The 13,044-nt window shown below is 38.4% G+C and overlaps 1 protein-coding gene across 2 annotated transcripts in view; it reads left to right on the top strand.

Moving 5' to 3' along the window:
- TNPO3 (transportin 3) overlaps positions 1-13,044 on the top strand; it is a 94,684-nt gene that overhangs the window by 39,859 nt on the left and 41,781 nt on the right. Inside the window, exons 6-11 of one of the 2 annotated variants that reach the window (XM_004418700.3) lie at positions 1,865-2,040; positions 2,553-2,691; positions 4,751-4,897; positions 7,471-7,578; positions 9,551-9,642; positions 11,603-11,742. In XM_004418700.3, coding sequence (XP_004418757.1) covers positions 1,865-2,040; positions 2,553-2,691; positions 4,751-4,897; positions 7,471-7,578; positions 9,551-9,642; positions 11,603-11,742 — 802 coding nt within the window. The remainder of the gene's footprint in view (positions 1-1,864; positions 2,041-2,552; positions 2,692-4,750; positions 4,898-7,470; positions 7,579-9,550; positions 9,643-11,602; positions 11,743-13,044) is intronic. The other variant, XM_087430485.1, reaches the window with a different exon arrangement.

Raw genomic sequence — 13,044 nt, 5'->3', positions numbered from 1 at the left:
TATAATTTTATTTATTTATTTATTTTTTTCCCCCAAAGCCCCAGTAGATAGTTGTATGTCATAGCTGCACATCCTTCTAGTTGCTGTATGTGGGACGCGGCCTCAGCATGGCCAGAGAAGCGGTGTGTTGGTGCGTGCCCGGGAACTGAACCCGGGCCGCCAGCAGCGGAGCACGCACACTTAACCGCTAAGCCACGGGGCCGGCCCACCAGTGGTGACTTCTGGGAATAGAGATTGGGATAAGGAACAAGCTAAGTAGTGTGCCGGGATTATATTATCTTCTCTACTGATCTAGTGTCGGGACCCTTCTGCCACTTAAAAGAAGAGTGTTTCTAGAGTTAGGGTCAAGTATATTCTCGTTCTTACATTCATTCAGTGGTTCAAAATCATGCCATATTTTAGTTTGCTTTATGTTTGGACCACAACTTCCTTATATAGCCTTTTTTCCTATAGTTCTTTTTGTTTTTTTTTTTTTATGAGGAAGATCAGCCCTGAGCTAACATCCATGCTAATCCTCCTCTTTTTGCTGAGGAAGACCGGCTCTGAGCTAACATCTATTGCCAATCCTCCTCCTTTTTTTTTCCCCCAAAGCCGTTATATGTCATAGTTGCACATCCTTCTAGTTACTGTATGTGGGACGCGGCCTCAGCATGGCTGGAGAAGTGGTGCGTTGGTGCGCGCCTGGGATCCGAACCTGCGCCGCCAGTAGCAGAGCGCGCACGCTTAACCGCTAAGCCACGGGGCCGGCCCGCCTATAGTTCTTTTAAAAATATAATGCTTGATATATACAAAAGAATAAATTTGAACATTTAACTTTTAAAACAGTAATACCATGAATATTTTTTGCATCCACCACCCAATCTAAGAATAACCTAATGAATAATTTGCATCTCTTTGCTCCCCCAACCCTGCTTATATAGCTTACCCCCTGGAGATTCTAAATGTCCTTGTTTTTGATTATTCACAGAAGACTAATATGCCTTCACTAAATTTATCTAGCCTCTCAACTATACTCTCTGAAATAGAAACCTTGGAGGCATCTCTCCTTGAACCTTCTGATCTGCTCTAATTTGTTTCAGTTGCTCTTTAGATCTGCTTCCCAGCTATCATCCTGGGACTTCTCTTTACTATGCTTCTGGATTGGATTAACTGTTTTTTGAACCTCCTCATATACCTTCCTCAGAAGGATATGTGGGAAGTAAACATTGAGTTTTTGCATGCCTGAGAAGTATTTTTATTTTACTTTCATTCTTGATTGATGGTTTAGGTAAGTATAGAGTTGTGGGTTTAATATTCTTTTTCTTCAAAATTTCCAAGGCCTTGCTCTTTTGTATACTGGCAGGCATCATTGTTAATGAGAAGCTGGATAACTGTCTAATTTTTGCTCCTTTCTAAGTTACCTTCTCCTCTCCTCCCCAGAAGCTTTAAGAATCTCTGTTTAACCTTGGTATTCTGAAACATCACAATGATGTGTTAGGTATGAATCCTTGATACTTGTTGGACCCTTTCATTTTATATAGTACTGAAATATCAGAAAAAGGATGGAAAAGATTTCCACAGATTAAAATAGGGCAGGGAACACATGGCATTCCATTTGGAGGGACTTGTGTGGAAAAAAACATGGATTTTAGGAGTCATGTGACCGTGATTGAGGTGCAAAAGGGCTGATGTATTTGGCATATAGGGACATAGTCAGAAATAGGACTGGGAAGGTTGATGGATGTTGTCTCGTCAAGGGCCACGACTGTTAGGCTGTTAGGCATTTAAAGTACGTGTTCAGAAACAGGCTATAATTGTTTTCCTATTACTTGGATTACAGCTTAATGATCATACTTCTTACTTCCCTATTCCTGCTGTCTCCCAGCAACAGGATAAGACCTCATCCAACCTACATGAAGCTGCTTCGGACTGTGTGTGCTCAGCTCTCTATGCCATTGAGAATGTGGAGACTAACTTGCCATTAGCCATGCAACTTTTTCAAGGAGTCCTGACACTGGAGACTGCCTATCATATGGCTGTGGCACGTGAAGATTTAGACAAGTGAGTAATATTTAAGGCAGTAGTTCTGGGTTCACATACAGTCTGGTGTTCTTTTAAGTCACTTTTTATTATTCATTTATCCTTTGTGATTCTGTAAATATACACACTGCATTCTAAAGATGCTCTGCTATTCTCATCTGAACCAGAGTGGTGACTTGGATGCAGAAGGAGAGGTTGTAATCATGGAAAGTAATTATTTTTTGCACTTACAAAGGGTAAAGCTCTAAGAATTGGGGATGAACTTTGAAGTATCAAGTGTGATTTGATGGGAGTTTTATTCACATGTTTTAGTAATTGAGAATTTAAAGTGACTTACGAGTCATTTGTTTATATGTGTAAAAGTAAATGATGTAAGAAAAGGTGGCTGTTACAGAGATTTTGATACAGCACAGCAGATAATCACTACATGTCTCCTAGGCTGAGGATCCTTTTATGTATTTGTGTGTCTATGAGTATATACATATAATGTCCAGATTTCTGACTGGATGCTCTCATTCCTCTTTCATCTACAGAGTTCTGAATTACTGCCGTATTTTCACTGAACTATGTGAAACTTTTCTTGAAAAAATTGTTTGTACTCCAGGCCAAGGTCTTGGGGACCTACGAACTCTGGAACTGCTTCTTATCTGTGCAGGACATCCTCAATATGAGGTACTGTTTATACTATGTTAAAGCCATTATTCTCCAAGTTTTATGTTACATATTATCTATATTTTATTGCCTCCCATCCAGCTTTTTATTTGTGAGAAATTATAGTCTTATTTTTAATTTTTTTTTTTTTTTTAATTTTATTTATTTGGTTTTTTCCCCCAAAGCCCCAGTAGATAGTTGTATGTCATAGCTGCACATCCTTCTAGTTGCTGTATGTGGGACACGGCCTCAGCATGGCCGGAGAAGCAGTGCGTCGGTGCGCGCCTGGGATCCGAACCGGGGCCGCCAACAGCGGAGCGCGCGCACTTAACCGCCAAGCCACGGGGCCGGCCCCTTATTTTTAATTAATGTGATGGGGGGTTTCTTCTGTATCGGGTTTTTAAAAAATTATATTTGGGCTTCTGCTTTGAGTCCTGTTCTATTCTCTTACCTAGTTAGCTGGGCTGACTGGTGTTGTCATCTCAAGGAACCAGTTAGGAAGAAAGCCTGTTACTTTTCTACTGAGCCCCTCTCTAGCTCCAGTTATTCTTGAGAGCTTTGCAGCTTAAAAAAAAAAAAAACCCAAACACCAAAATCTTAACTGTACCTCCACAAGTGTTAATATCCAAAATTTTTCTCCAAATTATGGATGGAAATGAGAAAGAGATTGAAAGGGTTTAGAGTCTCCTTCATTCCAAAATCTCTAAGACACCTTGCCTCTTTTAAGTTTGCTAGATTTTAAAAAATGTCTCCATTTATTCAAGAAGTTTTACCTCCTCTTAATAGTATAAGAAGTGAGAAAGAACTCCCAAGTTGGGTATTGTTTTAAATAGCTCTATTTTGGCATCCTTGATGGGGAAAGAATAGTAGGGACTCTCTTTGGGAGGGGCACTGTAGTTCTGTGATTCTCAGCCCTTTTTCTGTTATCACATAAAAGATAATATTTATTTATTTATTTATTTTTATAATTTTATTTATTTATTTTTTCCCCCCAAAGCCCCAGTAGATAGTTGTATGTCATAGTTGCACATCCTTCCAGTTGCTGTATGTGGGACGCGGCTTCAGCATGGCCGGAGAAGTGGTGCATCGGTGCGCACCCGGGATCCGAACCTGGGCCGCCAGCAGCGGAGCACGCGCACCCAACCGCTAAGCCACTGGGCCGGCCCAATATTTATTTGTTTGACATAATCTCATGAGGACATCTAGATTTGGATGAAACTCATTTTTGGGTGGAAGTATAGCGCTGTATAATAATTATCACTCTTTAAACAGTGCCATATGTAAGATAAGCTGTGGATAAAGTCCCAGACTTTTTGTCCCACTCAAGAAAGCAGGTGAATAAAAGTGACAAGAGGTTGGTATGTTCAGGGTTTTGCAGATAGTTTGTCTGGTAAGAGGTGCTGAGGTGTTCTAATCTCAAACATAAATGATTTCAGAATTTGGGAAAAAACACTTTAAAAGAGACTTCCATTTCTGTATCTATTGCTCTAAATTCATAACCCAATATACTGTTGGAGAAGTTATCCTAGGGCTAAACAGGAAATGTAAAGTCAGTCGTTTAAAATGGAGTTTTAGGCCTAACCTGGGAAGATAATTTGGGAGGATAATAATAAATCTACTAGAGAAAATGTGGCTGCTTAACTGGTGCCACTCATATTATTTAAAAGTATATCTGGGGGCTGGCCCCCATGGCTTAGCGGTTAAATGCGTGCGCTCCGCTACTGGCGGCCTGGGTTTGGATCGAGGGGGCACCAACGCACTGCTTCTCCTGCCATGCTGAGGCGGTGTCCCACATATAGCAACTAGAGGGATGTGCAACTATGACGTACAACTATCTATTGGAGCTTTGGGGAGAAAAGGGGAAAAATAGGAGGAGGATTGGCAATAGATGTTAGATCAGGGCTGGTCTTCCTCAGCAAGAGGAGGATTGGCATGGATGTTAGCTCAGGGCTAATCTTCCTCACAAAAAAAAAAGTATATCTTCTTTCCTATATGGCCCTAGTAATAATAAAACTGTCTTGTTCCATTTCTTTTCTGATTCAAATAAACCATCTTTTCTCTTTATCTCTTAATTTAACAGGTAGTAGAAATTTCATTTAACTTTTGGTACCGACTAGGAGAGCATTTGTACAAAACTAACGATGAAGTTATTCATGGCATCTTCAAAGCTTATATTCAGAGGCTGCTTCATGCCTTGGCTCGACACTGCCAGCTGGAACCAGACCATGTAAGTTAAGTTCCCTTCTCTACTTCTTCAAATCTTAATTTCCTCCTCGTTTCAGTGCTAATTTGAAAGGAAACTAAAAAGATAGAGAATAAAACTAATGGAATCTGTAGGTTTTTTGTCACTCTATAGGCTAACTGAAGAAGTCAATACCAGTATAATGAAGAGAATTAGGTCTATATAGAAAGAGATCAATCCTGCTGAGCCAGTAATTCTTCTCCTGGGAATTTACCTTAAATAATTCTGCAGAAGAAAAAAATAGCTATTTATGTATAAAGCATTATCTATAAAATTAAAAAATGAAAAGTTTACATAAATTATGATGTAGCAACTTAATGAACCATTATGTAGCAGTTAAAAATAATAACTGTTGAGGGCCGGCCCTGTGGCTTGGTGGTTAAGTGCGCGCGCTGCGATGCTGGCGGCCCGGGTTCGGATCCCGGGTGCGCATCGAGGCACCACTTCTCCGTTCATCCTGAGGCCGAGTCCCACATACAGCAACTAGAAGGATGTGCAGCCACGACACACAACTATCCACTGGGGCTTTGGGGGGAAAAAATAAAATAAATAAAATCTTTAAAAAAAAAAAAAAAAAAAAATAACTGTTGAAATACTGATAGTTGATATGATAAATGAAAAATATCAGAATGTAAAATTTTATACCCTGTATTTTTAATAGTGTAAAATATGTGGTTGGGTTAAAACTAACACAGGAGCGAAATATTTGTGTGAGGATATGGAGAATAACATGATCTCTCCCCCCACATACACACATGTTTTTCTTTATGTTATTTGTACTGATATTATAATTTAAAAGAAAATATAGAAATATTCTATTGGCTTAAAAGAAAATATACTAGAAATATTATAAAATAGTCCATTGGAAAACTCTTCAACCCCCGTTCTTTGCTTAGTCTCTTCAAATTTTACAGCATTTATTTCATCTTTTTGGTTGGTTGGTGGGTTGGTTTAATCCTTGTCCTTTAACGTAGGACCTGGAGTGAGTTTTTTTCCATTGCTTACAGTTAAATCTGACATGAAAACTGTTTGTTCTCTTCATTTTAGTATTAACACTGTTGCTTGAGTCATGGTATTTTGTATTTCCACAGACCGTTAGTGATGATCTAGTCTAGTGGTTTTCAATACTTTTTTTTTAACTGAGGAATCCTATCTACAGCTACATCTTACTTTGATGCCTGATATGTAAATACAAGCAAGGCCGCTCTGGTTTAAATGGCTCTACTTGATTGATCCCCTTCCCTTTCCTAGTTCCATGGCACCATGTCCCTTGCAGATAATTCCTTACACTTGTAGGTGTGTAGTGTTTATAATTTGTATAGGGCTTTATAATTCATTGTCTCATCTGAGACAGCCGTCATTTCCTCCTTATTCCCTGACTTTAATTTCTTCCTCTTAAGGAGAATGAACTAAATCAACTCTCAATAGTACTAAGGGCTTTTTCCAGATATTCACGTTCTGAGATTCTTACACATGCCCTTAACCTCATCTCACAATTGGTAAGCCTTTGTAGTTTGTAGGAGTGTGTTGGAATAAGAAAAATTTAAGAAGCATGAAATGTAAATGATCTGGTTTTTTCTTTGGGAGGAAGATCAGCCCTGAGCTAACATCAGTGCCAATCCTGCTCTTTTTTTGCTGAGGAGGACTGGCCCTGGGCTAACATCTGTGTCCATCTTCCTCCACTTTATATGGGACGCCGCCACAGCATGGCTTGACAAGTGGTGCATTGGTGCGTGCCCGGGATCCAAACCCGGGCTGCCAGCGGCGGAGCACACGCACTTAACCACTGTGCCACGGGGCTGGCCCCTAAATGATGTATTTTTCAATGAAAAATTTACCTGTTTTATTATGTATCTGTCCACCTATATGAAATTTTTTCTAAAGTCTGAAATTCTATTCTGCATCTAGTAATTGTGGTAATGGTTGATTTTGGTAGCTCTTGAACCATAAAGCTTCAGAGGCTTATTCAGTACTAAAAAGTTATACCTTCTCTAGATAGACTTATAAACTCTTAAATTACCACTTCTTCCTGGTCACTTCCCACCCCCACCACTCCAAATTTTTCTAACAGTAGAGCAAGTGTAGCTTGGAAATGCAAAAAACAAAAAAGAAGAGTTTCTCATAGTAAAGGTAGAGGACAGGTTGTATTGACTTGACATACCTAAAAGTTTGGGAGACTATAGTAAAATATCCTTGTGATTTAGTTAATTTATCTGTTCATTCGGACTGGACTGCTTAATGACTTTTTCTTCTTTGTTCTTGATTTTATAGAGGTCAGTGAAATCCTTAGTGATTTTATTATTATTTTTTTAAATGTTTTATTTTTATATATTTTTTCCCCCAAAGTCCCAGTAGATAGCTGTATGTCATAGATGCGAATCCTTCTAGTTGCTGTACGTGGGACGCGGCCTCAGCATGGCTGGAGAAGCGGTGCGTCAGTGGGCGCCCGGGATCCGAACCTGGGCTGCCAGCAGCGGAGCGCGCGCACTTAACTGCTAAGTCACGGGGCCAGCCCCTTAGTGAGTTTAAAACAAATGTTATCTGATTTGAAATTTCAGGAGGGAGTTCCTGAGGAGACAGATGACTTTGGGGAGTTTCGGATGAGGGTATCGGACCTGGTGAAAGACTTGATTTTCTTGATTGGGTCTATGGAGTGTTTTGCTCAGGTAAGCCCATTTGGAGATTCTTACCAGTTTTATGGATCATTTAATTGTGTTCACTTTTGTGTCTTCTATAAATGTTCCATCTTTTTCTTCAATCTCAATGGCTAAATGGGACAGTAGATATTCAGGTGCCTAGCACACTGCCTGGCATATAGTAGCTGTGTTTATTTAGTATCTTTACAAGCCACTTGCAGTCTGTGGATGGTTCAGTTATGGTTTACTCTATTACTCTTGCTAATGAGAGCTGTTCTGCTTGTCTAGTTGGAATGGAAGATCATAGATAAACTTTAAAGCCTGCAAGATACTTATAGGGAATTTGGACCTAGCCAGGAAAAATAGGCAAGTTTTTCTGCTTTAATAATTATGTACCAACTTCCGGCAACTCTTTTAGTTATTTGGCATTTCCTTTGTCCACACTTATGGTTAGATTCCTGTGCAGTTTCATTCCAAAGGTGACTATACTAGAGTAGAGGATTCATAGTCCTGTGGTTTTCCTGACAATCAGTGAGTAACATTTTACCTCATAAGGTTGCAATCATCACCATTCCACATCACTTAACTTAGCATAATTTCAGGTGGTTTTCATTTTGCTGGGTCATGCTCTGAGATCTGAAATACCACTTTTGATGCTTTGTCAGCAATGCTGAACTAACCTTTTGTTGTTTTTTTTTTTGCGGGGAGGTAACCCAGGCATTTTGTGTATTTAGGGGCATAATCTGATCTAGAAAGTGTTAATAAAATTATAGCTGTTTTTCTTTATACTAAGCAAAATGTGTTTATTGACCTAACTGCAGAGTGTTGGAAATTCTTAGAAAGCAGATTCAGTGAGATCCCCAGATCACAGGCAGATGACCCGTGCTCAGATTTCAACTCTTCTCTCACTGGCTCTGTGACTTTGAGCAAGTTACTTGTTCTTCTTCAGACCTCAGTTTACAAATTTACATAAATTATCAATGTTGTCTAAGATGTGTTCTGTGAAACCCTAGTCCCATGAGATGTTCTTTGGCAAAAAAACCCAGTTCTATCATCAATTAAAATTGGGAAATGACTTAAGTAGTATGTTAAAGGCTCTGTGAAGTCCTGCAACAAGAGAATTGTATAATTTTGTCTTACTTAGCAGTGTCTGTTATTTGATTACAGAAATCTTATTTAGACTAACACCCAGTCAGATTCCACAAATAGATACACCCTGGGGAATTTCTGGACTTCTCTGAGTATACTGCTTGGTCTCCTTCTTTTTTCCTTGCTTGGACATAGTATTGTGATAGGTGCTTCTAAACAGCTACTTTTGGGCCGGCCCCGTGGCTTAGCGGTTAAGTGCTGCGCGCTCCGCTGCCGGCAGCCTGGGTTCGGATCCCGGGCGCGCACCGACGCACCGCTTCTCTGGCCATGAGGAGGCCGAGTCCCACATGCAGCAACTGGAAGGATGTGCAGCTATGACAGTACAACTGTCTACTGGGGCTTTGGGGGAAAAAGTAAAATAAAAAAAATTATATAAAAATAAAAATAAACAGCTACTTTTTAGGAATTTAATCTATACTACTAGTGTTGATGCTGACAAGTAGTTAAAACAATAGAAATGCAAAGCCAATACATATATGGAGGATTTACGTTATATCTCAATTTTAAGTGTGTTTATGTATTTATCAGTTATTATCAGGACCAGGAAAAGACACTCATGTAATATGTTTTGTTTTTTCCGTAATACTCATTTTGTGGGGGCAGACAATAATCTTCATGTATTCTGGGGGACCTAAATGGGTTTATTTCAAAAATTAAATTAGTAGGTACTTATAGTTAGTGAAGATGTGAAAAATGAAAATAGTATTCTCCCTTGGCTCTGAGAGATAATTAATTAGATTTAGAAACAAGGGGCTGGATTTATTTTAACTAACAGGATTTTTTGTTTTGTTTGTTTTGGAATTCTATTCTGTTTTCCTTTTAATGGATCCATAATCCACCTCTTCTTCTCTAGTTATATTCTACTCTGAAAGAAGGCAACCCACCCTGGGAGGTGACAGAAGCGGTTCTCTTTATCATGGCTGCTATAGCAAAGAGTGTTGATCCGTGAGTGTCTAATAAGTCTTTTGCTGGGAACTCTAAACATCAAAGGAAGGAAAATTACACCATTTTTCCCATATGGTATATGTTTGGAAACTCTTAGAACTTCTTACTTCTATAATGCTCTCTAGTCTTCTGACTTCTAGAGTCTAGTCCAGAGTAGCATGCATTGCTGATATCTATGTTTTAACCACATTTCCTAGAGTTAAAATTATTTTGTTCTTGATGCTAGGAAAAGAATGCTGATTTATTTTTCCAACCGAGGCTCCTTTGTGAAAGTTGGTATAATCAAAAATTTGTTAGACTGTTAAATTGTTGGCACTTGCTTAAAAGCAATTGAATAGGCACTAATTTGGCTCTCACCTGCTTTTGTGACCTCGGGTAAGTTGTCCTTACAAATATTTAATTACATTGTTCTCTTTTTTTTCTGTCTTAGAGAATCGTTTGAGTTTCAGAGAGGCAAGGCATAGGCACTGTTCCACTTAAAAGAGCAGCAAAATCTAAAGGGCAGTTACTATTTTTGTTATTGCCATTAGAAATTCTTAAATTATTCGAATTTGGTTTATAATTGCTTAGCATAGAAATTCTATATATGATTTTGACATGAATCCTAAAAACAGGATTTACTTTGTGCTGTGAGTTTATAAATTGATGCTAATATCTCTCAGGTTTTCTTGTATCATGATCAGATACCTGCAGTCGATCTCTCTCCAGGGCCTTGATTGGAGAGATGGTTAAGGCATGTTTTTATGAAAGTACAGGGCTTCTTTCTTAGCTGCCTTTCAGGGCCTACTCAGTGAAATCTTATATTGTTTCTAATCAAGTAAATATTCAAAGAAATAGAGTAGATTTGTTTTTCTTTATTAAGAAGTTTTAGTTCTGAATTACATACCGTACTGTTTGCTCTTAAACCCGTTTTGGTGTCTTTTGGAACCTTCAGTGACAGTCTGAAGATTATTAAAATCACTGATATTCTAACTGATATGTGTTGGTGTGAGAAAGGATGGGTAGAGAGTCTCAATTATTAGCTTAGTGCCCCTAGGAAACATAAGGCATAAATGAGAGAAGATTTTATTTTGTTTTTTTGTTTGTCCACATTTCAAGCCAACTGCATGATTACCGTTTTTTAGTGTATATAGAGGGCTTCATAGACTTAGTTTATCACCAGGGAGTGCTCTTGCTCTAATTCAGGATGTTATTTACATTTTAAACATCTTTCATTTCTGAATTGTGTTCTAGTACTTTGGGGGCATCCTCTACTTAAAGAAATTCAGCTAGTATTCTTGGGGAGTGAAAAAAAAGAGAAGGAAAGGGAAAAAATAAATTCCTGGAGCTGTGGAAAGTATTTGGTTAACTTTAATTTTCCCTCTTGTTCCAAATCAGGGCAGCTTTACCTATTCCTGCAGCTTGTGTTCTTGTTCCTTAATGCAGTAAGCTGGCCCACACATTCTTACCTGTCCTTAAAGTTTCCAGTATCTAGCTATAAGAAATCTTTTAGGGAATAACAACCAATCGAAAGTAGTCTATGAGAATTATTCATTCATTCATTTGACCATTTGGCAATATTTATTGAGTGCCCACTATGTGCCAGGCACTGTTCTAGGTGCTGCAGATATAGGAATAAATAAAATGGATTCTTTAGAAGACATTCATCCACAGTAAATACCCACCTCTCCAATTTGAAGAGCCTTATTTTGATAGCAGGATGTGTCTTTAGACACTTCACTGGCATTCAGAAGATTAAAGAGCAGTATGCTTCTGAAACAACAATATCTTTCATTTCTGTCTTTTCCCCTTTTTTGAGCATTTAAAAAACTTTCACCCCAAGAGTTAAGCACTTTTATCCAAATGGTTATTTGTTTAGAAAGAAGCCCTTTAGCGATGGTTTGTGGCATTGCAGCCTGTTATTTGGCCAGGACCTAACCTCTGAAATCAGTAACTGTGAGTACTTGCCTTCTGTACTCAGGGAGAACAACCCAACACTTGTGGAAGTCCTAGAAGGAGTTGTCCGTCTCCCAGAGACTGTACATACAGCTGTGCGATACACCAGTATTGAATTGGTTGGAGAGATGAGCGAAGTGGTTGATCGAAATCCTCAGTTCCTTGGTATGTGTGAACTCTCCCACTGCTGCTGCTTCTGATTTTTCTGATTTTCTTTTTTCTCTCTCTTACCTTTGCTCATTTTCCTGCTTTCTCTTTTATTGATAGGTAGAATGTTTCTACACACTGAGAGTAAATATTGTGTTATATGCGTTATTGCTTAGTTGATATAACATTTATAATCTGATCAGACTTGGGAGAAAGGACCTTTGAAAGATTAGATCTCTAGATAGGGAAACAGTTTGCTGCCAGTACTCTGCTTCAGCATGAACATTGCTGTCTTTGTTAGTCTTGGGTATATGCCTGAGCTAATCAGACTCTCCTGTAGTTCTAACCTAGAAGCTACTAATAGGCTAAAGCAAAGGAGAGGGTTTTTCAGTGTTAAATACATGCTCCATTTAAAAACTAAGAATTATTATTTGACACTAAGTACAAATTAAAATGAAGAGTGTTAAGTTATATAACCTCTGGCTGGCGTTATTGACTTGAAAAAATAACTAAAGATCATATAAAATAACTTTAGAATTGAAAGTAAAGTTAGAAATAGTTTCTTCTAACCCCCTCATTTTGCAGAGAAGGGAACTGAAATCCAAAGAGACTAAATAATTTATCCAGGGTAATATATATTAAGCCCCCCTGATATTTAAGAGCGATATATTCTGAGAATTTTAAGACTCTCCAAACTCGTGAATAGTATTATTTCAAGTTTGATGTGTTTCCTTTGTTTATCTTTATTACCACCTTTCAACTTGATTTTAATTTACACATCTTTTTTATTGACTGAAACTCTTGCTTAAAAAGTGATGTATGTTCCTTTTTTCTTATTTTTGTATACAGAGCATATGATAGACACACTGGCATCACAGCTGAGCCACTTTTCAAGTTCAAGATACCATTTAAAATACTTGTTTTCTAATTCTTAGATCTTCACTTCCATTATGTGCCTCAACATTTGGCTTTCTTTTCTGAACAATTTTTTTGCAAAGAAACAAAGTGGGTTTGTTTATTTCTTTGTTAAGACTTATCATTAAGTACCACCTTGCAGTATCTCATTCAAATTTGTGCCTCAGCAGTAAAACAAATTGCTACATGTTCATACTTAATCTAGAATAGTCAAAACCACAAGTATTCAGTTCGAGAATCACTGAAATCTACAATACTAGAATTGCTTGGCCTAGGTTCCAGATTCTAGTTCTTCTGATTCCTGGGCTAAACAGGCTTTTTTTGTGGCAGGGGGCAGGGATGCTCGTGCTGGGTTGGTGCATTGTATTGGTCATTAGACTAGAAATGGAGATAACCTTTAAATGG

This window comes from Ceratotherium simum, chromosome 1 (assembly GCF_057802395.1).
Source record: "Ceratotherium simum simum isolate JZ-2026a chromosome 1, ASM5780239v1, whole genome shotgun sequence".
NCBI classification, from domain to species: domain Eukaryota; kingdom Metazoa; phylum Chordata; class Mammalia; order Perissodactyla; family Rhinocerotidae; genus Ceratotherium; species Ceratotherium simum.
The sequence above is the reverse complement of the archived record's forward strand: the minus strand, read 5'-3'. Positions and strand labels throughout refer to the sequence as shown.